We start from the raw sequence: 22,652 nt of genomic DNA, 5'->3' as shown, positions 1-22,652 counted from the left end.
TTTTATTAAACATGAATATTTTCTTGTGTGTTTGTTGTAGTTATGTCATGTTATGAAATGGTCTGAGGGCAAAATGGGGAATTAACGAGTTCAGCGAGTTATTTGCTCATGTGCATGTTCATGATTAGAGATTTCGTAATCATACTATGTATAATTTGAGAAGTGTTTGGATTTGCGATCGACGACTTTGCACTCCTTTACTGCTGCAGATAATGAGTTGAAATGCAATGTTTGTACTCAGGGTGTGTATAGAGTGGTTTCAGGTGGTTGAAAAAAAAATTCATAGTCCCAAGGGTTTAGGGGGGATTGGATCCTAATTATCTCTGTGCACAGTGTCTTCAGAAAGTATTCACACCCCTTGACCTTTTCACATTTTGTTGTTATGGCCTGAATTTAAAATGGATTAAATTGAGATTTTTTTTACTGATCCACACATAATACCCCATAATGTCAGAGTGGAATTTTTTTTTCTAGAATTTTTTACAAATTAATTAAAAGATGAAAAGCTGAAATGTCTTGAGTCAATAAGTAATTCAACCCCTTTGCTATGACACTCCAAATTGAGCTCAGGTGTATCTAATTAAATTTGGTCATCCTTGAGATGTCTCTATAACATGATTGGAGTTCACTTGTGGCCAATTCAATTGATTGGACATGATTTGGATAAGGTCATGATCACACACCTTTCTATATAAGGTCCCAAAGTTCACAGTGCATGCCAGAGCAGAAACTCCACCATGAAGTTCAAGGAACTCTCTGTAGAACATCCGAGATAGAATTGTGAGGAGGCATGGATCTGGAGAAAGGTAGAAAACAATTTCTGGAGTGTTGAAGGTTCCCACGAGCACAGTGAGCTCCATCATTAGCAAATGGAAAGAATATGGAACTACCCAGACTCTTCCGAGACCTGGCCGACCGACCAAAGGGAGCAACCGGGCAAGAAGGAGCATGGTCAGGGAGGTGACCAAGAACCCATTGACCACTCTGAAAAAACTACAGATTTCCTTCACTTACATGGGAAACATGCCAGAAGGTCAAGTCTCTTTGTCTCTTCACAATTTAGGCTTTCTGGGAGAGTGGCCAGATGGAAACTACTCCTGAGAAAAAGGCACATGGGAACATGTCTTGAGTTTGGAAAAAGGTGCGTAAAAGACTCTGAGAGCATGATGCAAAATATTATGTGGTCTGATGAGACGAAAATTGAACTCTTTGGCCTGAATGCAAAGTCTGGCGTAAACCGAGCACAGCTCATCACCCATCGAACACCATCCCTACCATGAAGCATGGCAGTGGCAGCATCATCCTTTGGGGATTCTTTTCAGTGGCAGGAACTGGGACCCTTGTCAGGATAGAAGGAACAATCAATGGAGTCCAAGGTCTTTTGCACTCTGAATCAGGTTCTGCTCAATTATTTCCTTATATCTGGCTCCATTTATTGTTCCCTCTATCATTACAAGTGTCCGAGTCTCATCCGCTGACAGCTCACTGTGCTCTTAGCAACTTTTAACACTCCAGAAATTGTTTTATACCCTTCCACAGATCTATGTCTCCTCACAATTATATCTCGGGAGTTCTACAGACAGTTCCTTGGACTTCATGGTGGAGTTTCTGCTCTTACATGCACTCTCAACTGTGGGACCTTATAAAGGTGTGTTTCTTTCTAAATCATGTCCAATCAATTGAATAGGCCACAGGTGGACACCAATCAAGTTGCAGAGATATTGTTACGAATTCCGGGTTTATGGGGGTTACAATTCAGGTCATTTCTTATTAATGTATATTCTATTAAAGGTTGTTGTGATTAAAGGGTCAGGAGCCCTTCTGGGAAAAACGAGACCGGAAACGGGATCGTGAAGAAGAGGAGGAGGAGAAGGAAGGGCGGCCATCTTAAGCTTCGAGAGCTCCGACGCGAGCGGAGGCGATCGTTACCTACTTTGGAACGGAGTTGGTAAAGCCCGTCTGGCGAGAGGAGTTACCTGCGCGGGGTGATTGATTGCCGGTTACGTGTCAAGGTGCCGTGTGGTCCTGGAAGGAACCAAGCGCCCGGCGCTGTTCGCCTCGACGCCTACGAGGGCGTGTACGGGTCGCACCTTGGGCCTGGCGCGCGAAAGAGATTGGAAGGAGACGGTTGAGAGTTGAGACTGCAGCTCGAGACCGAGCCGCCGAACGTGAAGGACAAGGGAACCGTGCCTCTGTGAACCGAAGTCCGCGCGTCAGGAGAGCGCCAGATTACTGCGGAACCTGCGAAGTCGGGTATCCTCGTTGAGGTTGTCGAGTATCCTCACTCCCAGCCCCGGATTGGAATCGGACATAGATTCCCCGATCGCTGGATCGACTCGACGTCACCTGGGAGGCGTGCAGGATTCGGACATTGCTTCCCCGATCGCTGGATCGACTCGACGTCACCTGGGAGGCGTGCAGAGACATTGGGGGCAAGGGCCGTGAGTGTTGCCAACACTGTTGTGGGTTAAGGTGGCGCCACCTATACTATAGATAAGGATTGTATGGAAGTGCTGTAAACGCATTGTGATTCCTGTGCGGGATTTGGGAATATATTGGGGTTTGTTCGTAACCCTTGGTGTGGACTCGTTATTGATTGACTTATTTTCACCCAAGGACCATACATCTTTCTGCCGGGGCTCCCCTCGAGGTTGACCCCGTAACAATATCTCAAGGATGATCAAAGGAAAATGAATGCACCTGAGCGCAATTTGGAGTGTAAGAGCAAAGGGGTTGAATACTTATTGACTCAAGAGATTTCAGCTTTTCATTTTTAATTTATTCGTAAAAAAAAAAAAAAAAAATCCACTTTGAAATTATGGGGTATCATGTGTACAATATAAGTGACAAAAAAATCTCAATTTAATCCATTTTAAATTTAGGCTGTAACAATAAAATGTGAAAAAAGTCAAGGGGTGTGAATACTTCCTGAAAGCATTGTGTGTATATATATATATATATTCATCGAATTGCCACTCTCTTTCCGCCACTGCTTCTGGGGCCCTCGCTGCCAACCATAGGAGCACCAATGGCCTGATCATGAGAGGGCCTTCCTCCAATGGGGGGGACAAATCCATGTCTGCTAATCGGAAGCATTAATGGAAAGAGAGTGGCAATCATATATGTGGGAAAATTGCATGCTTGGTCAGGGTCACCCAAATAGCTCAGATGGCAGAGCAGTGGTATGGTTCACCAGGGGACCTGGGTTCGATTCCTGGTCTAGGTGTGTAATTTTCCCACAAATACCAGTTTATATACATATATACATACAGACTTGGCATTTAATATGGAATATTTTTTTTTCTTGACTTGGGTTTACTTTCTGAACTCAGTATATCAATCTGGTGAGTTTCCTTTACCCTTCGGTGATGTCTTTGTTGAAAGAACCATGCCACTGATTGTCTTTCGCAGCAAGAAGTCAATAACAGGATTATATCACAGGTGGCATGACAAAATGTAAGGACAGGTACATTTGACGATTGGCTTCACAATCGGGTATATAAGGGTTGTTGCGTTCTGTATTAGTGGAAAACAACTGCTGCACGTCTACAAAAGTTATTGCCGCTTCCTCTGGAGGTGATCCGTCAACTTGACAATGCTGTTTGTCATGGAGTGGTGGCTTTACGAAATTCTGGCATGAAACAGCGTGCTATTGCTCAGCAGTATGGCATCACTCAAGGTCAGGTGTCAAAGATCCTGAAACGAAATGCTCAGAGGGGTGTCCCTACTCCAATACCGAGGCCAGGACGTCCACGCAGAACCACAAGGAGAGATGATCGCCAGCTGCACCGGTTAGTCTGCAATGGCCGTACCAAGTCAGCTAATCGGCTTAGGGCTGAGTGGCAGCAACTGACAAATGTGCCTGTATCCAGAAGGCTAGTCAACCAACGACTGGTTCAAGCAGGCTATCGTGCCAGGCGTCCCCTGAGAAAGCCACGCCTGACCAGACAACACAGCCAGCGCCGATTGCAGTGGGCCAGAGAGCACCGTCAATGGCAGCCAGGACACTGGAATCACATGACCTTCAGTGACGAGTCTAGATTTCTGGTCTATCGTCAAGATGGCCGTGTCCGAGTGCGCAGACAAGTGCATGAAGCCCACAACGAAGATTGTATAGTGCCAAGAGTCCAAGCTGGAGGTGGTGGGCTGACCGTTTGGGCTGCTTTTCATGCAGGGGGCAAAACTGACCTGGTTGTTCTGAATGGAAACCTGAACCAGTTCAAGTACAGGGTCATTCTGGAAGAAACATTACTTCCATTTGCTCGTGCAGCCTTTCGAGGAAACTTTGTCTTCCAAGATGACAATGCACGGCCTCATCGTGCTCGCATGATCCAACACTTTCTTGCTGACCATGGTGTAGAGCATATGGAGTGGCCTGCAATGTCTCCGGATATGAATCCGATAGAGAACTTGTGGGCAGAATTAACGCATCAAATCGACAACTTGGACCAGCAGCCTACCTCTGTGCATGAATTGCCGCAGACTATTGTCACTGCATGGCAAGCGATTCCTGTCCAAACCTTGTCAAATCTCGTGAACAGCATGCCTCGACGTGTACGTGCTCTCCTGAATGCTCGTGGGGGTTACACGAAGTACTGAACTGTAATTTTACTGTCCGTAATCCCAGTCATAATTTAGCTTTTGTTTTTGCTGAAATTTTTTTTGGCTAATGTGCAAAATAAAGAGATACTTATGGAAAACGTACAGAAGTTTAACACAGTACTGTCCGTGAATTGAGTTCGATATCAGTTAACATCACTTTCAAGGATCAATTTATTTGCTTCGAAATGTCAAATGTGGTTTTTGTTTCCTTTAAAGGTCACATTAACAAAATCTAGAATAATTTCAACATAATTCCAATGAACTTTTGGTTCTAGGTCATCTTGAAAAGTAAGTTCACCCCCACAAAAAAATATTCCATATTAAATGCCAAGTCTGTATGTATATATATATATATATATATATATATATATATATATATATATATATATATATATATATATATAAATATATATATGTTGGAGCATGCCATGCAATGAAATGATGTGTCTTGACCAGACTGATGAAAGACTTGTGTGCACCTTCTCTTTTTATTTTAGTACAGGAAACAAATGGCTTGATAAAATGTACTGGTGCTTGTCTGACAAGCCGAGAGACTTTCCTCCCAAATCCTCGTTCCACCATGGACGTTTGATGGGATTATAAGTCCATCTGTTCTGTCTAGAAATCCATCACATGATTACCTCGTTTTTGAGGCGATTTCCAATGTTCCGCCAACATTAATGCTCAAAGTTTTATTGCTCATTTTTAATTCAACATGTTTCTCTCCCATCAACTCCTCACCCCAAAGTCGATTTGAGGATATCCAGGTAACACGACATGGAATACGAAGGAACATGTTGGATCGAATTATCCCAACAGTTGAAAAAGTTTTCCTCAAAAGTGCCCTCATTTAGTCGCCCACCTTTTGACAGCTTGTAATTATCATTCCCCCTCGGAACTCAAAAGCTTCTTCCTCTGGGCAGTGACATTCTCAAACTGAGCAATGGGAACATTTCATGACCAATTACACCAGTCCGTACAAGGGATTGCATCTCATGTTCGGGACAATTTAGGGACAATTAGGTACAATTCACAGTTAGGGACAATCAAACGCAACTCTTGATATTTCTCACTGTTAGCAGGATCCTTCCGGAGCAGGATTTAACTGGAACCTTCGAAGCCGAGTTCAAGTTGCAATTACGCCTCCAGTCAACATTCCCGGTGCACGTAGAGCATCACAATACAGCCGCAAGTGTATTTTTTTTTACATCTACTTCCAAAGTGCACTCACTCCTTTGGCAGTGCACTGGATACAGTGGCATTACTTTACAGTTTGCATTAGGATCTCTATAGGGTGCAATAGGACTTTAATTTAAATCGAACAAATCAAAATTTGTCCTCTGAACTGAAACTATTCTTCGCGGAAGAGTATGAAAAGGAGTCAGATCAAGCAAGGTTGGTTGGGGAGAAATATAATCACACGTGATTATGGATGTACGAGCCATCCAATCGAGGATCAGCAGAACGAAGCTGGACATGCTCGCTCATCCTCCATCAGAACCCATCGGTCCTCTTTGAATGTGGTGTGCCACTTCCTATTCCCCATGAGATCAAATCCCAAGATTTTTACGATTCAACTGGTGTGCACGGCACAAGATCCTTCACATGAAATTGCATTTTGATGTACCGAGCCAATGGAAATATTTGAACTATGTGGTCAAACTACCAAGCGAGCTGTGTGTATAATGGTTCTTTCACTGGCCAAGCTAAATGGGTACTGTAAAACACACTATTTTAAGCAACCTCACACAGAGAGTACCTCCCATTGGCAAGTTATTGCAATTTCCATACGATGGCAAAAACTGTTAAAGATGGAACGACAAATGAGAAGAAAAGCGTGTGCGGTACCTCCATTGTTTTTGAAATGATCCTTGTCCTTCCACATCAAAGGGATTCTGATGTCTGAAAAACACACATTAATAATTATGATTCAGCAAGGGGAAAATAAGAGGAATATAGATAGTTAAAGAAGACAATATCCTGACCGTACTCTGCGGGCAGAGCGTCGGTGCTGCTGAAGCAATTTATTAGCAGGGTTTACACTGTGTGGTTTGCCATTGCCTACCCTACATAGACAGCAGTCAGTAGGAACCACCTTTAGAGGCCATTTTTCCCCGCAGAGAAGGGGTTGGCCTTTTTTCGGGCACCGTGGTCCCCTTTTTTGAAGCAATGTTTTACGGCCGGATGCCCTTCCTGCCGCCAACCCTCGCCAACCCTGTTAGTCGCCTCTTGCGACACACAGGGAATTACCAGTGAACTGGTACTCAATTTTCTGACCTCGGATGGATGACAGGCTGAGTCAACCCCCCTGGTGGTATTTCAGCGATCAACTGGGATTCGAACCCAGGATCCTCGGATCCCAAGCCGGCACCCTAACTGCTAAGCCAACACCAGTCAGTCCGGGAAGGAATTAGAAATTTGTTCATGGTGCCAGCGGTAGCTCGCCTACTCTTGGGGAAGGATACCGTGGGATCGTTTACGTCCAACAGCCCATGCCCTCGTAGGTGAGACACCCGGCTTGAGGTCCATCCGAGGGATGGGGCAACACTGATGTAACCCACTGGTTGTGAAGCCCCAATTGGAAAGTTTATAGTCGGCTCAGGCATCAAACCCAGACCAGACACTCAGTTAGGAATGCTACCTCTGCACCATCCTATTATGCAATACAAGGGGGAAAAGAATTTAAAGTGAAGGGGCCTTAGAACTACTAAATTCAGGCTTTCGTTTTATAATACTCAGAGGTATAGGTAGTGAAGAAAAAAAAATGGAAACATCAGTAAATGAGGGACACTAAGCAACGGTTTCCACACAGGTACAGCCATGTGTTAATTAAGCAAACTATAAAGATACTCAGTAGAGCGCATACCTGGATTTGGATTTGGCCGGATCTGGATTTGGACCTGAACCACAATCGAATCGACTTGTTCATGTTGCCTAACCAACTCATGCACAAAGCTTTGTCATAAGTCGTCCACAACATCACTCAATGGTGAAGAATCACTTGTGAATTTAAAAAACCTTCGTATCCGGATCCGGATTCAGATCTTCACCAAAATAGAATCAATTCGTCCTTGTCACATACCCAACCTGTCCTCCAAGCTTTGTACGAATCTGTCCACAATTTTTTGAGATATCGTTTTTGTCCCTATCTCTCAATGGTGAAGAATCCCTTAAAAAGCTTAAATAATTCTCGGATCCAGATCTGGATCCGGATCTTCACCAAAATCCAATAATTTTATCCGTGTCACACACCGAACCTCTCCACGAAATTTCGTCCAAATCCGTCCCACAACCTTTTGAGATATCCTGTTCACAGACAGACAAACACACAGGGGTGAAAACTTCCCAACATCCCAGGTAATAACATCCCAGCATGCTTAGCGTCATGTATAAAAATTCTGCACAGGCCTGGTTTCCTCCAATTATGGCTAGCATGGCTGCAAGAGGAGACCTCCCCAATGTCCCCACCCACAGACCACGTGTGGTCGCCCAATGGTTGATGAGCATGACACTGATGTTATCCATATGTCATGGCTTTCTCAGTCTGAGTCTCAGTTATCCATAATAGTCCAGATCTGAACCCAATCGAGCATTTATGGGATATTCTGGGACGATGTCTGAGACAGCATTTTCCACCTCCATCAAAGAGGTTTGAGTTGATTGACTTTCTCGTGGAAAAATGCTGCCGCATTCCTCCTGCAGAATTCCAGACGCTGGTGGACTCGATGCCATGGCGCATACAGGCCGTACTGGCCACACCTGGTGGCCCCACACACTATAAAGTGACTTTACATCGGTGTTTCCATTTTTTCTCAACCACCTGTATCTTGGTCGAGTGGTGTATTTTGAGTGCAGATCTGCACAAACCATTTGATGGTCCATTTTGCTAAACTGCTCGGAATCACCAATTTGTCCTCGCTTGCTTACATCATGTGGATAAAACGTTTTGCTTTACAAATCCGTCCCTCATGTACACCTGCCACAAGCATCTCAAAATTCAAAGTGAGTACATAAAGCCAAAATATATATGCCAGGCTTGTCGGCCTTGCATCGACGGCATCCTGTGGCTAAGAAAAAGATTATAGTATTCCAAAAATAGCACAAGTGGGCTGTTCTACATAAAACATTTAACACCTTCCACCTACATGGACACTTTTATGAGGCTTTTTCGTTGCCCATCCCCTGGTCTCCTACCACCTGTCATGCCAACACCATGCTGGGCAGGCTGGCAAACCGCCAATGCAACTACCAGTTATGCACAGACTACTGCAGGCAGAGATGTCTGAGCTTCAAGCAACAATCCAACCCTAAAAGGAAGGTCTGTTCAATTTACTAACAATTTTCATCAGCCATCTTGGCTCATAGAGATTGTGCATGCCATACTGTACGTCACAAGGCAGGGTATACATTAGAATGCTGAACTACTCTTGCTGATGAACGCATACCTGTGTCGGCAGACAGGTAGAACAATGGACAAAGTCAACAGGACGTTGAGGTATGCTAACCGCCTTGGAAAGCTCCTTGCTTCCCATGACGGTTATTGTACCTCAATCAAAGTCCTGTTGATTTCATATATTGTAGGACTAAGTGATGTGCTTTTAGATTAAATTGTAAAGGATTATTTGGTGATGCACCAGCATCTGCATAGGGGCACCAGCAGAGGGGTAACAGCAGTTGGGAACCAGCAGAGGGGTAACAGCAGTTGGGCACCAGCAGAGGGGCACCAGCAGAGGGGCACCAGCAAAGGGGCACCAGCAGAGGGGCACCAGCAAAGGGGCACCAGGAGAGGGGCACCAGCAAAGGGGCACCAGGAGAGGGGCACCAGCAAAGGGGCACCAGCAAAGGGGCACCAGCAAAGGAGCACCAGGAGAGAGGGCACCAGCAAAGGGGCACCAGGAGAGGGGCACCAGCAAAGGGGCACCAGGAGAGGGGTACCAGCAGAGGGGCACCAGCAGAGGGGCACCAGCAAAGGGGAACCAGGAGAGGGGTACCAGCAGAGGGGCACCAGCAAAGGGGTACCAGCAGAGGAGCACCAGCAGAGGAATACCAGCAGTTGGGCAACAGCAGAGGGGTACCAGCATAGGGGTACAAGCAGAGGGGCACCAGCAGAGGGGCACCAGCAGAGGAATACCAGCAGAGGAATACCAGCAGTTGGGCTGCAGCAGAGGGGTACCAGCAGAGGGGCACCAGCAAAGGGGTACCAGCAGAGGAATACCAGCAGAGGAATACCAGCAGAGGGGCACCAGCAAAGGGGTACCAGCAGAGGAGCACAAGCAGAGGGGCACCAGCAGAGGGGCACCAGCAGAGGAATACCAGCAGAGGAATACCAGCAGAGGAATACCAGCAGAGGAATACCAGCAGTTGGGCTGCAGCAGAGGGGTACCAGCAGAGGGGCACCAGCAAAGGGGTACCAGCAGAGGAATACCAGCAGAGGAATACCAGCAGTTGGGCTGCAGCAGAGGGGTACCAGCAGAGGGGCACCAGCAGAGGAATACCAGCAGAGGAATACCAGCAGTTGGGCTGCAGCAGAGGGGTACCAGCAGAGGAATACCAGCAGTTGGGCAACAGCAGAGGGGTACCAGCAGAGGGGCATCAGCAAAGGGGTACCAGCAGAGGAATACCAGCAGAGGAATACCAGCAGTTGGGCAACAGCAGAGGGGTACCAGCATAGGGGTACAAGCAGAGGGGCACCAGCAGAGGGGCACCAGCAGAGGAATACCAGCAGAGGAATACCAGCAGTTGGGCTGCAGCAGAGGGGTACCAACAGAGGGGCACCAGCAAAGGGGTACCAGCAGAGGAATACCAGCAGAGGAATACCAGCAGAGGGGCACCAGCAAAGGGGTACCAGCAGAGGAGCACCAGCAGAGGGGCACCAGCAGAGGGGCACCAGCAGAGGAATACCAGCAGAGGAATACCAGCAGAGGAATACCAGCAGAGGAATATCAGCAGTTGGGCTGCAGCAGAGGGGTACCAGCAGAGGGGCACCAGCAAAGGGGTACCAGCAGAGGAATACCAGCAGAGGAATACCAGCAGTTGGGCTGCAGCAGAGGGGTACCAGCAGAGGGGCATCAGCAAAGGGGTACCAGCAGAGGAATACCAGCAGAGGAATACCAGCAGTTGGGCTGCAGCAGAGGGGTACCAGCAGAGGGGCACCAGCAGAGGAATACCAGCAGAGGAATACCAGCAGAGGAATACCAGCAGTTGGGCTGCAGCAGAGGGGTACCAGCAGAGGGGCACCAGCAAAGGGGTACCAGCAGAGGAATACCAGCAGAGGAATACCAGCAGTTGGGCTGCAGCAGAGGGGTACCAGCAGAGGGGCACCAGCAAAGGGGTACCAGCAGAGGAATATCAGCAGAGGAATACCAGCAGAGGAATACCAGCAGTTGGGCACCAGCAGAAGAATACCAGCAGCTGGGCACCAGCAGAGGGGCACCAGCAGTTTGCATGATATATCAATGTAGAATCCCAGCATCATAATCCTTGTTCATATGTTCATATGTTCATATGTTCATGCTATACTTTGCATCATGCTCTCTTTGCCCAAAGATCATGTTTTGTAAGGTACTTTTATAACGCCATTAAGAAAGACATAACAATGAAAACAAAAGCTACTATGCACTTCCTAGAACACTCCCCTAGTATCTTAAACCAAATCCACCGCCCTCTCATCCTTCTCAAGACCCACAAGTAAAAAACAGATTTACCAGATATGGCGATTCTTCCGGAGCAGGCTGACCGAGAACTGCGGCCCTTGTCACAAGACCTGCACACATTCAGGGAGTTTGGGGGGAGGGAGAGACGGGATCTTGATATGGAAGGGAAAAAAATAAATTGTAGCACATAGAGAGGAATTTGAACGCCCGTCAGTCATGTGTCCATCTGTAACCTGCACGCTTTGCAAGCTGCGTGGTGCGCGGTGATGCAATTTGGCAGGAAGTTTTTATGGAATCGATTTCCATCCATCTTCACTTTCTCCCTCACATGCGTCAAGAACTGCCTCGTGTCTTGTGATCGGGGGTGGGGGGGGGGGGGGGGGCTGAAAGCCTTCCTTCAGCAAAGCGAATTCAACGTATATTTTGTGAGTGGCGAGACGAGAAAATTACAGGTACAAAGTTTGGAAATGTAAATTATAGGCAAAGAAACCCGGTCCCGAAAGGTGTTTAGGAGACGAGGTTGTAAGAACGTGATTTAATGGAGGCAAGAATTGATGGTACCTGCTGTTAGCAAGTACGAGGGGTCATTAATGTCATGCGATTCCAAGAAACATCAAACAAGATTTGTGTCTTTTCTGTTTACGTGCAGCACTACCCTTGTATTATCTGGAAATGCCTGTGCTCATCCCAACTTTCCATGAGGATATTGAAGTCTCAAGCACAAAGTGGACACTGCAGCCGCACGTATACCCGACCAGGTAGGACCAGCCACGATAAGGTACTTTTTAGGACACCGGTGACCCATCTTGGCTTCATGGTAATTATTTTGAGACCGACTCGGTTTCCAGGATCTGAGAATATAAATCCTTAACACTCTCAACTGGATTTGAACCACAACCTTTGGATGTTATTTGCAAACAGGGGTGACAGAACATATGGACCAATGTGTTAGAAGCGTTAACATTTTCCAGCTTGATCAATGAACTTCAATGACCTCTTGTGAAATTTCCACTTATGATGAACTCCTTGTCTTTACTATGGAAACCTTAGTCGTAGCTATTACCTCAGGCCTTACTCGAATTGTTCACCTTCAAAATGGTTTACCTTTAAATGCTCTGCTATTTGTCTTGACCCGACAGACTTGTTAAAATGCCTCAGTGTACTTCCTTTGCCATATACATGATTTCCTCCTTGTTACCATTCATAGAGATTGAAAATTATACCTTTCTCGCATTCACATCCTGCTTTTATGGATTTCGTTTTGCCTTTTGAACCATAAGCGAGAAATCATTCCAAAGCTGTACATCTCCTTCATCACTCGTGAACTTTTCTGCAATATTAATTTTGGGTTTACGCAAAGAATAGGGTTCGCCCCACACATGTCTTGTAGATCCACTACTACTACTACGACTGTAGCCCCACATGAATCCCACCTTATTGTGGCATCAGCTGCACATGATTTTCCTCTCTACACCCCTCTATCCCGAGCACCCTTTCTCTGCACCCCTACTTTTCTCATGTCCGTCTCCAGTACTTCCTTCCACCTCAATTTTGGTCTTCTCATTCTCTTCCTGCCAACTGCATCCATGATAACAGATGTTCCTGACCATGTCACGTGCCTCCTGTGCCTTTTCTCTAACGTCCTTGACTCATGCCCACCTTCTGACATCCTAATTCCTCTTCCTTTCCCTCTGAGAAATCCCCAATCAGCCCTCTCTGTCCTTTAAATGCCTGATCAAATACTTATGATTAATACTATTAGGCAATATTTTAAATTATATATATACAGTGTACATTGTTATGTCTGTGGGGTAAAGGAATATCTAGAGTCAGGTAGATCTGTATAGGTAGGTATTCGACTGTCGCGACAGGGAATCTACCTTGTAATAAGTTCTATGTGTAGTCCGGTTTGTCGGGATAAGCTGTATTGATGTCCCCGCAACGAGGGAGCAGGGCGTGCTAAATAGTCCAGGGATTATGGATAGGATTCCTTTGTTCATCGTCCCCCCTGTCGCCAAACCTTTGTCCCTTATGGCAATGCATGCACATATAAACACTTAGATAGGCCCTTTAGTGCACACATTAATTAGTTCCCTTCCCTTACAATGACTTTGGAAGACGGACAGGAGGCCAGATCGGGGCACCGCCGCATGAGCCGCAGCCAGCTACACCACCAGTGAGCCTAGCAGTCAGCCTCGTGGCAGAGCTGGGAGCCACGCCCGGGAGGACTGTTGACTGGGCAGGGAGGGGCGCGAGCAACACCACAGGCGGGAGGCACTCGGCCAATGACAGGGCACCAGCAAAAGTGAAGATTGGAGGAGAGTCGACGAAGGTGATAAGAGGGCGCGCTGCACGACATTTCAGCAGCTCTCTCCTGGCTTCCTCGCGTTCATGGTTTCCTCGCGCTCCTGGCTTCCTCTCTGGCTTCCTCTCTAGGTGCTGTTCTCCCTGTCTCAGCTCTCTCTCTCCACGGTGAACCTCGTGTGGGGATCGCTGGTCCTGCGTGGGCGCGTGGTGCTTTTGGGTGCTTTTGGTTCTGTGTGGTGCTTGGAGCAGTGCTCGCTGCTCGGTGCATCTGGAGCTTGGGTTGGTGCTGAGCGGGCGGGACCTCGTGGTGTGCAGCGGAGCAAGTCGCATCGGGGCCTAGCGAAGCGTGCGAGGCAGACGCAGGGTTTCTCCGCGCCAGAGCTTGGAGCCGCGTGGGGACAAGACGGCAGACAGATAAGACCGCACACCACATACACCAAACATAACGAACGTTTCTTTTCGTAATTCATTCCCTCGTGTCGTATCTGAAATATGTTGTGTGAGGACGTCCCGATTAGGACATTCGTTACCGGCGCGTGCTTTTCCTGTCCCACCATCCTTGCGAAGAAACCCTTGTATTATTTTTCTATACAGTATATACAGTCACGTGAAAAAGTAAGTACACCCCATGTAAAGTTTTGACTTTTTCAACATATTTCAACATACAGCTATTTGATCTTCATTTCAACAATATTGACAGATAAAGGTGATATAATATAACAAATATCATCAAACCTTTTCTTTTTTGTAGTCCATTGTATAATTTAAATAAACATAAATGCAAATTTCGCATGTGGAAAAAGTAAGTACACCCTTGGCTTTAATAGGTGGTATTTCCCCCCTTTGGCAGAAACAACCTCAAGTAGGCGTTTCTTATAACTGTCTACCAGTCTCTGACATCGACTGGGAGAAATTTTTGCCCACTCCTCCATGCAGAATTATTTCAGCTGTGCGATGTTTGAGGGGTTTCTTGCATGCACAGCTCGTTTCAAATCCCCCCACAACATCTCGATGGGATTTAGATCCGGGCTTTGACTTGGCCATTCCAGAACCCCCCATTTCTTTCTTTTCAGCCATTCAGCCATTTCAGCCATTTCAGCCATTTCCAGCCATTCAGTCTCACAGTTCACTCCCAGGCCTACAAGGACCACATACAACACTATAAAGATGCCCTCTCCCGCGCCCGCTCCGCCTACTACTCTCAAATTATCCACTCTGGCTCCGGAAACCCAAAAGCACTCTTCTCTACAATAAACAAACTCCTCAGCCCCCTGAACACCACCACCCAGTCATTCACAATAGACAACTGCATCTCCTTCCTTTCATTCTTCCAACGCAAAATTGAAAACATCTACAACAGCTTGACCACCGCCGCACCCGCTCCCCCTCAAACCACCTGCCCCCCCTTATCCTGCCATCCCCTGTCTCAATTCTCCCCAGTCTCCCCTACTGACCTCTCTGAACTCCTCATCGGAATGAAAACTGCCACCTGCACTCTTGACCCCATCCCCTCCAGCTTTGTCAAGGCCTCCCTTCCTGCTCTTTCTCCACTTATCATTGCAACAATAAACTCCTCCCTGTCTACAGGCATCGTCCCACCATCCCTCAAAATTGCTGCTGTTACCCCCATTCTGAAAAAACCTGGACTAAACCCTGACACCCTAAATAACTTCAGACCCATCTCCAACCTACCCTTTCTGTCAAAGGTTTTGGAACGCGCTGTAGCCACTCAACTCAAGCATCACCTCTCTGCCAATAACCTGTATGAAACATTCCAATCCGGATTCCGGTCCAACCACAGTACTGAAACTGCTCTCCTCAAAATCACCAACGACCTTCTCCTCTCCTCTGATGCTGGCAACCTCAACATTCTCATCCTCCTCGACCTCAGCGCTGCCTTTGACACCATCGATCACACCATCCTCCTCACCCGACTTGAAACCACCTTTAACATTACCGGCACTGCCCTCTCTTGGATTAAATCATACCTCTCTGACAGACGTCAGTTCATCTCCATCAATAACTGCAAATCCCCCACTGCTCCCCTCCCCCAAGGTGTCCCCCAAGGTTCAGTTCTTGGCCCCCTCCTCTTTATCCTTTACCTGTCCCCCCTCGGTCACTTAATCCGCCGTCATGGTCTCCAATTCCACTGCTTCGCCGATGACATCCAGCTTTTCATCTCCACCAAGTCCATCTCCACCGCCACCCACTCTATCCTGACAAACTGCATCACTGAAATAAAATCCTGGCTTCAAATCAACTTCCTCAAACTTAACTGTGATAAATCTGAAATAATCATCATTGGCCCAAAAACGCTCACCAAGTCCACCCATAACTTTGCCCTCAACATCGACGGTTTCCCAGTGTCCACCTCCCCTCACATCCGGAATCTTGGCATCATCTTTGACCAAACCCTCTCCTTCGACAAATACACTAAACAGATCACAAAGACAGCCTTCTTCCACCTGAAAAACATCGCCCGTCTCCGTCCATCCCTCTCCTCTGTGGCTGCAGAAACCCTCATCCACGCCTTCATCACTTCCCGTCTGGACTACTGCAATAGCCTCCTTTATGGTTCACCCTCAACAATCACCAATAAACTCCAATACATTCAGAACTCCGCTGCCCGTCTACTCACCCATTCCCGGACCCGTGACCACATCACCCCCGTCCTTTACAAGCTTCACTGGCTCCCCATCTCCCAGAGAATCCAGTACAAAATCCTCCTCTTGACCTACAAAGCCCTCCATAACCTGGCCCCATCCTACCTGGCTGACCTCCTCTCCAGACACACTCCCACCCGCAACCTCCGCTCTGCTGGTACCAACCTCCTGACCCCCCCCATCCGGACCAAATTTAGATCCTGGGGGGACAGGGCCTTCTCCATCGCTGCTCCCACCCTCTGGAACTCGCTACCTCACACCATCAGAGACTCCTCCTCACTCACCACATTCAAAACATCACTCAAGACCCACCTGTTCAACACTGCATTCAACATTTAACCCACAGCATCTAACCCCTGACTATCTCCTCTCCTTCTCCCTCCTTTGTGCTTTGAATATTTCCCTATTGATTCTTCTTTTTTTGCAATTGTCTTTATGTTTTGCTATGCGTTATGTTTTGCACTCTGTCAAAGCGTCTTTGGGCTTCCTGAAAAGCGCTATATAAAATAAATGCATTATTATTATTATTATTATTCCTTGGTGGATTTACTGGTATGTTTAGGGTCATTGTCATGTTGCAGGGTCCACCTTCGGTTGAGCTTCAACTTTCCGACAGGTGGCCTCACATTATCCTCAAGCACCCTCTGGTACAATGAAGAATTCATAGTGGATTCTATGATGGTGAGCTGCCCAGGCCCTGATGCAGCAAAGCTGCCCCAAACCATAATATTTCCACCACCATGCTTTACAGTTGGTATCAGGTTCTTGTGGTCAAATGCTGTCTTTGGTTTTCGCCAAACATGTCTTCTGGTACTGTGGCCAAATAGCTCTACCTTTGATTCATCTATCCAGAGCACATTGTTCCAGAAGTGCTGGTCTTTGCCTCGGTGTTCATTGGCAAACTTTAGTCTTGCCCTGATGTTCTTTCTGGACAGCAAAGGTTTCCTCCTGGCACACGTCCCATGTAGATCAAATTTGTGCAGCCTCTTTCTAATGGTAGACACGTGTACTTTGACATCAACCGTGGCAAGAGCTACTTGTAGGTCCCGTGATGACATTCTGGGGTTCTTAGAGACTTCTTTCAGCATCTTGCGGTCTGCTCTCGGGCTGAACTTGCTGGGGCGGCCTGGCCTGAACAAGTTCGCAGTTGTTTGGAATCTTCTCCTCTTGTAGATGATCTTCCGGACAGTCGAACGATTGATTTCAAATTGTTTGGAGATCTTTTTAAATCCCTTCCCAGACACGTAGGCATCTATAACCTTCTTTCTGAAGGCCTTAGAGAGCTCTTTTGATCTAGGCATGGTGACGCCGCACACTTCAACAACAAAGAGCAAACCACACTAAATGTCTGAGGTTTAAATAAGACAGGTTCCTCCAAGATCCTCTGTAACGATGTTCTAATCATTTGCACCTGAGCTGGTGCACCTGATTATAATTTTAGGTATTTGAAGTAGTCATACTACTGGTGAAAGTAGTCATACTCTGGTGGTGAAAGAAGGCCGCATTCCAGTGGATTGGGAACTGAGTACCCTCGTCCCTCTATACAAGGGGAAAGGTGACCCTCTGGAGTGTGGCTCGTACCGAGCGATAAAGTTATTGGAGCATGGAATGAAGGTATTGGAAAGGGTGTTGGAGAGGAGGATAAGGAAGAAAGTGAAGATCGACGAAATGCAGTTTGGATTTATGCCAGGAAGAGGAACGACAGATGCGCTTTTCATTGTGAGGCAGTTGCAGGAGAAGTACATGGATAAGAGGAAGAAGTTGTTTTTTGGGTTTGTTGATCTGGAGAAAGCATTCGATAGGGTTCCACGCAAAGTATTGACAATTGGCATTGAGGAAGTTAGGGGTGGAGGAATGGTTGATCAGAGTAGTGATGGCAATGTACAAAAGAGCACGCACAGCTGTAAGGACGAAGGAAGGGAACAGTGGTGAGTTTGAGGTGAAGGTGGGAGTGCATCAGGGGTCGGTACTAAGTCCACTACTATTTGTAGCTGTGATGGAGGTGCTGGCTCAGACCGTAAAGGAGGGTTTACCGTGGGAGTTGTTGTATGCAGATGATCTGGTGTTGATTGCGGAAAGTATGGATGGACTGAAGGAAAAGATGAACAAGTGGAAGGAATGTATGGAGACAAAAGGTCTGAAGGTGAATATCGGAAAGACAAAGGTGATGGCAAGTGGTAAAGCATGTGGTGAGGTGGAAAGAACTGGGAAGTGGCCGTGTGCTGTGTGCAGGAAGGGTGTCGGAGTGAACTCCATTCAATGTACAATGTGTGCTGAGTGGGTTCATCAAAAATGTAGTGGTCTGAGAGGGTCATTAACCAGTGTGGCAGCTACATTCAAATGTAAGGTGTGCACAGAGGGAGCTGCAGATGGAGGAAATGTTGAGTTGGATCTTGGAGACGGCGTGAAGCTGGAAGGTGTGAAAACATTTTGCTACCTCGGAGACATGCTGAATGGAGAAGGTGGATCAGACTCGGCAACGGTTGCTCGAGTGAGATGTGCATGGAAGAAGTTTCGGGAACTGAGTGGCGTGCTGATGAGGAGGAGAGTGTCGCTGAAGCTGAAGGGAAAGGTGTATGCTGCATGTGTGAGAAGTGTTATGATTTATGGGAGCGAGACATGGGTAATGAATGTAGAGCAGCAACGAAGGCTGGAAAGGGTGGAAATGCGAATGGTTCGATGGATGTGCGGAGTATTGTTGAGAGAGAGGAAGACAAATGATGAATTGCGAAAGATGATGGGAATATTGCCTGTGATTGATGCTGTGAAGAGGAACAGGTTGAGATGCTTTGGTCATGTATTGAGGAAGGATGAAAGTGACTGGTTGAGAAGAGTGATGGAAGTTAATGTAGAAGGAAGTAGAGGACGGGGAAGACCGAGAAAGACTTGGCTAAAGATGGTGGAAGAAGAAATGCGGGCAAGGGGGTTAACAAGGAGAGATGCAGAAAATAGGGCAAAATGGAGAAGATTGTCATGGGGACCGCAAGGCTAACCCCCGCTCTAGCAGGGAACATGGCCTTAAAATGCATGTTGTTGTTGTTTGTTGTTGAAGTAGTCATAACTGTAGGGGTGTACTTATTTTTTCCACATGCGAAATTTGCATTGATGTTTATTTAAATTATACAATGGACTCCACAATGTAAATGTTTCATGATATTTGTTATATTATATCACCTTTATCTATCAATATTGTTGAAATGAAGATCAAATAGCTGTATGCTGAAATATGTTGAAAAAGTCAAAACTTTACATGGGGTGTACTTACTTTTTCACGTGACTGTATATCTGAACGCAGTTTCCGTGTGGTTTATTTAACAGGTAAGACTGCAGGGCTCTTGTTCCACCCCCTTCCATCCCGCACACTTTGGTGTAGCTTTTTGTTTTTGGAGTCCGCCATTGAGTTTTCACCTCGAGAGCTAAGGCCTTCGCAATCGGCTTCCGTGACCGTCTGATTTTAATCAAAGGCGGCCACACGACAATATATATGATTTTTTTTAACTAGCAAAATATTCCTTTTATTTCCTTTTCTTAACTTTACTTTACTTTTTCTTCCTCTCTCCCACCTCTTCCCAATATTCCTCAATCAGGTTTTCTTGAAAACTTCCAAGATTCTCTGCTAGGCCCAATTCTTACTTTTTCCTCATTCCAGTCCCTTCCATCTCTTTGACTTTCTTCCACATCCTCTTCAGATATGTGTTATTGAAATGTTAACCATTCCCCTATTGCACTCTGTTCAGAATCTGAAAATTTATTTTATAGCACACTGTACAATCTAAACCACTTCCTCATTCCAAATCACTCACTGCCCTATTGTTCCCTCTTCACCAACTGGCCTTCAGAAAAATGATAGCAAGTATACAATAATGTTTGAATAACACCATCTACTTCCCATTCCCCATCCTTTAATTGCAGTATAGTGTTGCTATTACCCCCTCCTCCATTTCCTCCTTCCCACAACGTCCCTCCACAAACATATTTAATAGGGATGTAGCGCATAGGCCGAGCTCACACAATGACCTTCCCCTAAACTATTACTCCAACTCGCATTGCTTTACTCCGGTCACATAGCTCCTTTTTACCAGTCAGATATTGCTTTGGTGTATTTTTATGTACACCCATTACCTTAGGATTGAATGAATATATTAGAGGAGGCATTGAACTTTCTAGTGTGGGCCCAATGCCTGACGGGATAAGGCCTAATTACAGGCAATCATCCCGGCTCTACCCGAGATAGTGATGCATCATCGAGTGCCCAGGCCTTTGCTGCGGATGTTTACCAGGCTATCCCATCCGACAGTCCTGTGCACACTTTATAATAAATACTTCAAAATCAGCCAAACAGGCATACACTCTTGAATCGGTTCGCTGCTAAACAAACTCCCATTAATCAGCAATCGTCTTTTCTTAGAAGTCATTCCGACATGATAATACCAGTTCCCTTCCAAGGAGCCTCAATGCAGGAGGAGGACATCGGGCCCACAAGTCTTTTGCCCACAAGGTTTGCAGAACAGTTAACCAGGTTTTTCTTTTAGAAATGCCAGCCCACCCCTTGAGAATCGATCTATGGGCCCATTTCTACATCACGGGCCTTTGTCAGAATTTACTGTATTCCTCACATTCATTGAGCTCCCAAATTGTACCATATGACATAAATGTCAAATCGTACCTCTTCACTGGAATGGTGACCGTGCACCCTCGTCTCACACCAGCATTTGGTTCAATGGTTCTGACCAACAGGGGGTTTCTCCCATGCATCCATTACACAGTTTTCGAGAATATTTGAAGCCGGGAAATGACATCATAAGATTAATAAGGTACTTCCGGCTTAAGCTGCAGTTTGCAAGAGAACCACCCACTGTAGTAGGGTAGCTCAACAAAACTATCGTTACATGGAGGATAAAAGAACAAAATTTGGCATCATGTTTTCTTGGGTGATACATACTAATGTTAGCCTAGGTTTCTTCCATCTTCCCCATGATTCGAGTGGTGCAGGGAAATCCAAGATGGCTACCAATTTTGGATAGTTTGACCAAATTTTGAAACAGCAGACCATAATGGATTTAGTTGTTTGGGGACAGTGGTTATGAGGGTTCAGCAAAATAAACAAGAAAAAGAGCATCAGAGATTGCAAACCCTCGCCAGGATGTATTTTCAGTGGTTTTTAAGGCTTTTGTGTTAAAACAAATATGGCGGCCGAACCACGTGATCGATGACGTCATCATTTTTTTTTCTCCACCAATTTATGCCGACATGACGCTCAAGAAATTACATCTTGATCGGATGAAGTTTAGTACTTGTCGAATTATGACGTCATAATAGAGGCACCTATGCCATCATCATTAACACATTTTATTCCCCATGGAGAGTTCTTTACAATGAGCCATGTCTCAATTTTTTTCTATTCAGCGCTTTCGGAGATATAGAGGTGCAAAGTTTTTTGGTTTTTCCAAGATGGCGGCCGAACCACGTGACCTATGACGTCATAATTATCATTAAAAAATTATACACGTGGAGTTGGTGGATTTGGTGGAATTATACAGGTGGATTAAAAAATTATACAGGTGGAGTTGCACCTATGGTGAAAATTTCCTGTCAATCGGACCAACTGTTGCAGAGAAAATCATATTTATTCTGTGCGGACAAACAGACAAACAAACAGACAAAGGAAAAATCGGTCAGAGACCGAGGACTTGCCGGAATGTACTTTTTTATCGGCCATTTTGGACAAATATGGCGGCCGAACCACGTGACCGATGACGTCATCATAATTTGTTTTCTAAACTAATTTATTCCTTGATGATGCTCAAGAAATTTCATCTTGATCGGATGAAGTTTTGTACTTGTCGAATTATGACGTCATAATGGAGGCACCTATGACATCATCATTAACATATTTTATTCCCCATGGAGAGTTCTTTACAATGAGCCATGTCTCAATTTTTTCTATTCAGCACTTTTGGAGATATAGAGGTGCAAAGTTTTTCGGTTTTTCCAAGATGGCTGCCGAACCACGTGACCGATGACGTCATCATTATTTGTTTTCTAAACTAAATTATTCCTAGATTATGCTCAAGAAATTTCATCTTGATCGGATGAAGTTTTGTACTGGTCGAGTTATGACGTCATAATGGAGGCACCTATGACATCATCATTAACATATTTTATTCCCCATGGAGAGTTCTTTACAATGAGCCATGTCTCAATTTTTTCTATTCAGCACTTTCGGAGATATCGAGGTGCAAAGTTTTTCAGTTTTTCCAAGATGGCTGCCGAACCACGTGACCGATGACGTCATCATTATTTGTTTTCTAAACTAATTTATTCCTAGATTATGCTCAAGAAATTTCATCTTGATCGGTGAAGTTTTGTACTGGTCGAATTATGACATCATAATGGAGGCACCTATGACATCATCATTAACATATTT

General features: G+C 45.9%; 1 protein-coding gene across 1 annotated transcript in view; it reads right to left on the bottom strand.

Moving 5' to 3' along the window:
- Nucleotides 1-22,652, bottom strand: part of LOC137420686 (rhotekin) — a 274,341-nt gene that overhangs the window by 211,440 nt on the left and 40,249 nt on the right. Inside the window, exons 3-4 of the mRNA XM_078772886.1 lie at nucleotides 11,307-11,365; nucleotides 6,451-6,504 (exon numbers count right to left, since the gene is read on the bottom strand). Of these exons, the coding sequence (XP_078629012.1) occupies nucleotides 6,451-6,504; nucleotides 11,307-11,365 (113 nt within the window). The remainder of the gene's footprint in view (nucleotides 1-6,450; nucleotides 6,505-11,306; nucleotides 11,366-22,652) is intronic.

The sequence above is a fragment of the Myxine glutinosa genome, chromosome 2 (assembly GCF_964187855.1).
Source record: "Myxine glutinosa chromosome 2, kmMyxGlut1.1, whole genome shotgun sequence".
NCBI lineage: Eukaryota > Metazoa > Chordata > Myxini > Myxiniformes > Myxinidae > Myxine > Myxine glutinosa.
This window is presented reverse-complemented; position numbering and strand designations above follow the sequence as displayed.